At 38.5% G+C, this 995-nt stretch overlaps 1 protein-coding gene across 1 annotated transcript in view; it reads left to right on the forward strand.

The window, feature by feature from the left end:
- The window catches only part of CUNH11orf58 (chromosome unknown C11orf58 homolog), a gene marked incomplete at its 3' end in the record, with an annotated part of 18847 nt that extends 17855 nt beyond the window's left edge, over positions 1–992 (forward strand). Inside the window, exons 4-5 of the mRNA XM_012515505.2 lie at positions 1–93; positions 924–992. The exon at positions 1–93 is cut by the window's left edge and continues 3 nt beyond it. Coding sequence (XP_012370959.1) covers positions 1–93; positions 924–992 — 162 coding nt within the window. The remainder of the gene's footprint in view (positions 94–923) is intronic.
- Positions 993–995: the final 3 nt, after the last annotated feature.

Below are 995 nucleotides of genomic sequence, written 5' to 3' on the forward strand. Positions count from 1 at the left end.
ATTAATGAAGAACTGGAGTCTCAATATCAGCAAAGTATGGACAGTAAATTATCAGGAAGATATCGACGACATTGTGGACTTGGCTTCAGTGAGGTAGTGGTTAACTTGTTTTTATTGATTGGGAGGATAATGAGTGGCTAACATGTTTTTATTGATCGGGAGGATAACCAGTTTCAATGTGACATGATTTCTTTTGGATTACCCTAGCAACCAAGAATCCTAATAGCAGAAGGCTATCTTTATAGAGGTACTTAAAATATTCTTGTTGCCCAACTCAAACTCTGTTGATAAGCAGAAAAGACATCGTTAAGAATTTAAAACTTTTATAATACCAACCTGATGTGAATTCTGCTTAATCGTTATGGTATATCTTTAATAGGCCTAAACAACTTGCTCACAAGCTAGATAAAATACATCACTTTAAAAAGCTACTTAAGTTGTCACCGGTTTCCGAAGTGATCTCTTTATGTTATGAATTAATGTATAACTACATACTACTCCAAAGTAACCTAATACACAAAATGTTGAGAATTTGTTTCTATATAAAAAAATGATTTTTCCTAAAACATTGTTTGAGGAAAATAAAAATTTTTCATACTACCAGGAAGAAGATCTCTCTCACACTGATCTCTCTTGTGTGAGATCAGTGCTGTTTCCCCCCTCAGCAGCCTCTTTTACAGGGCAGTGTTACAACTGCTGGCCTAATAGGATGTGGGCTTTTTTAAAAGATTCTGGGGCTGGTGAGATGGCTCAGTGGTCTAAAGCACCCACTTAGAACAAGCTTAGCAAAGCACAGGGACCGCGGTTCAATCCCCCAGCACCACATGCCAGCCTAAATAAATAAATAAGATTCTGGCAGATACCCTGTCCGTTTGTGTACTGGCTAAGAGGGTGGTTTTAAAAAGAGCGTGTTGGTGTTTTAGGTGGAAGATCATGATGGGGAAGGCGACGTAGCTGCAGACGATGATGGAGATGATGATGATTCACCCGATCCT

This window comes from Octodon degus, unplaced genomic scaffold (genome assembly GCF_000260255.1).
Source record: "Octodon degus isolate 3935 unplaced genomic scaffold, OctDeg1.0 scaffold00067, whole genome shotgun sequence".
NCBI classification, from domain to species: Eukaryota; Metazoa; Chordata; class Mammalia; order Rodentia; family Octodontidae; genus Octodon; species Octodon degus.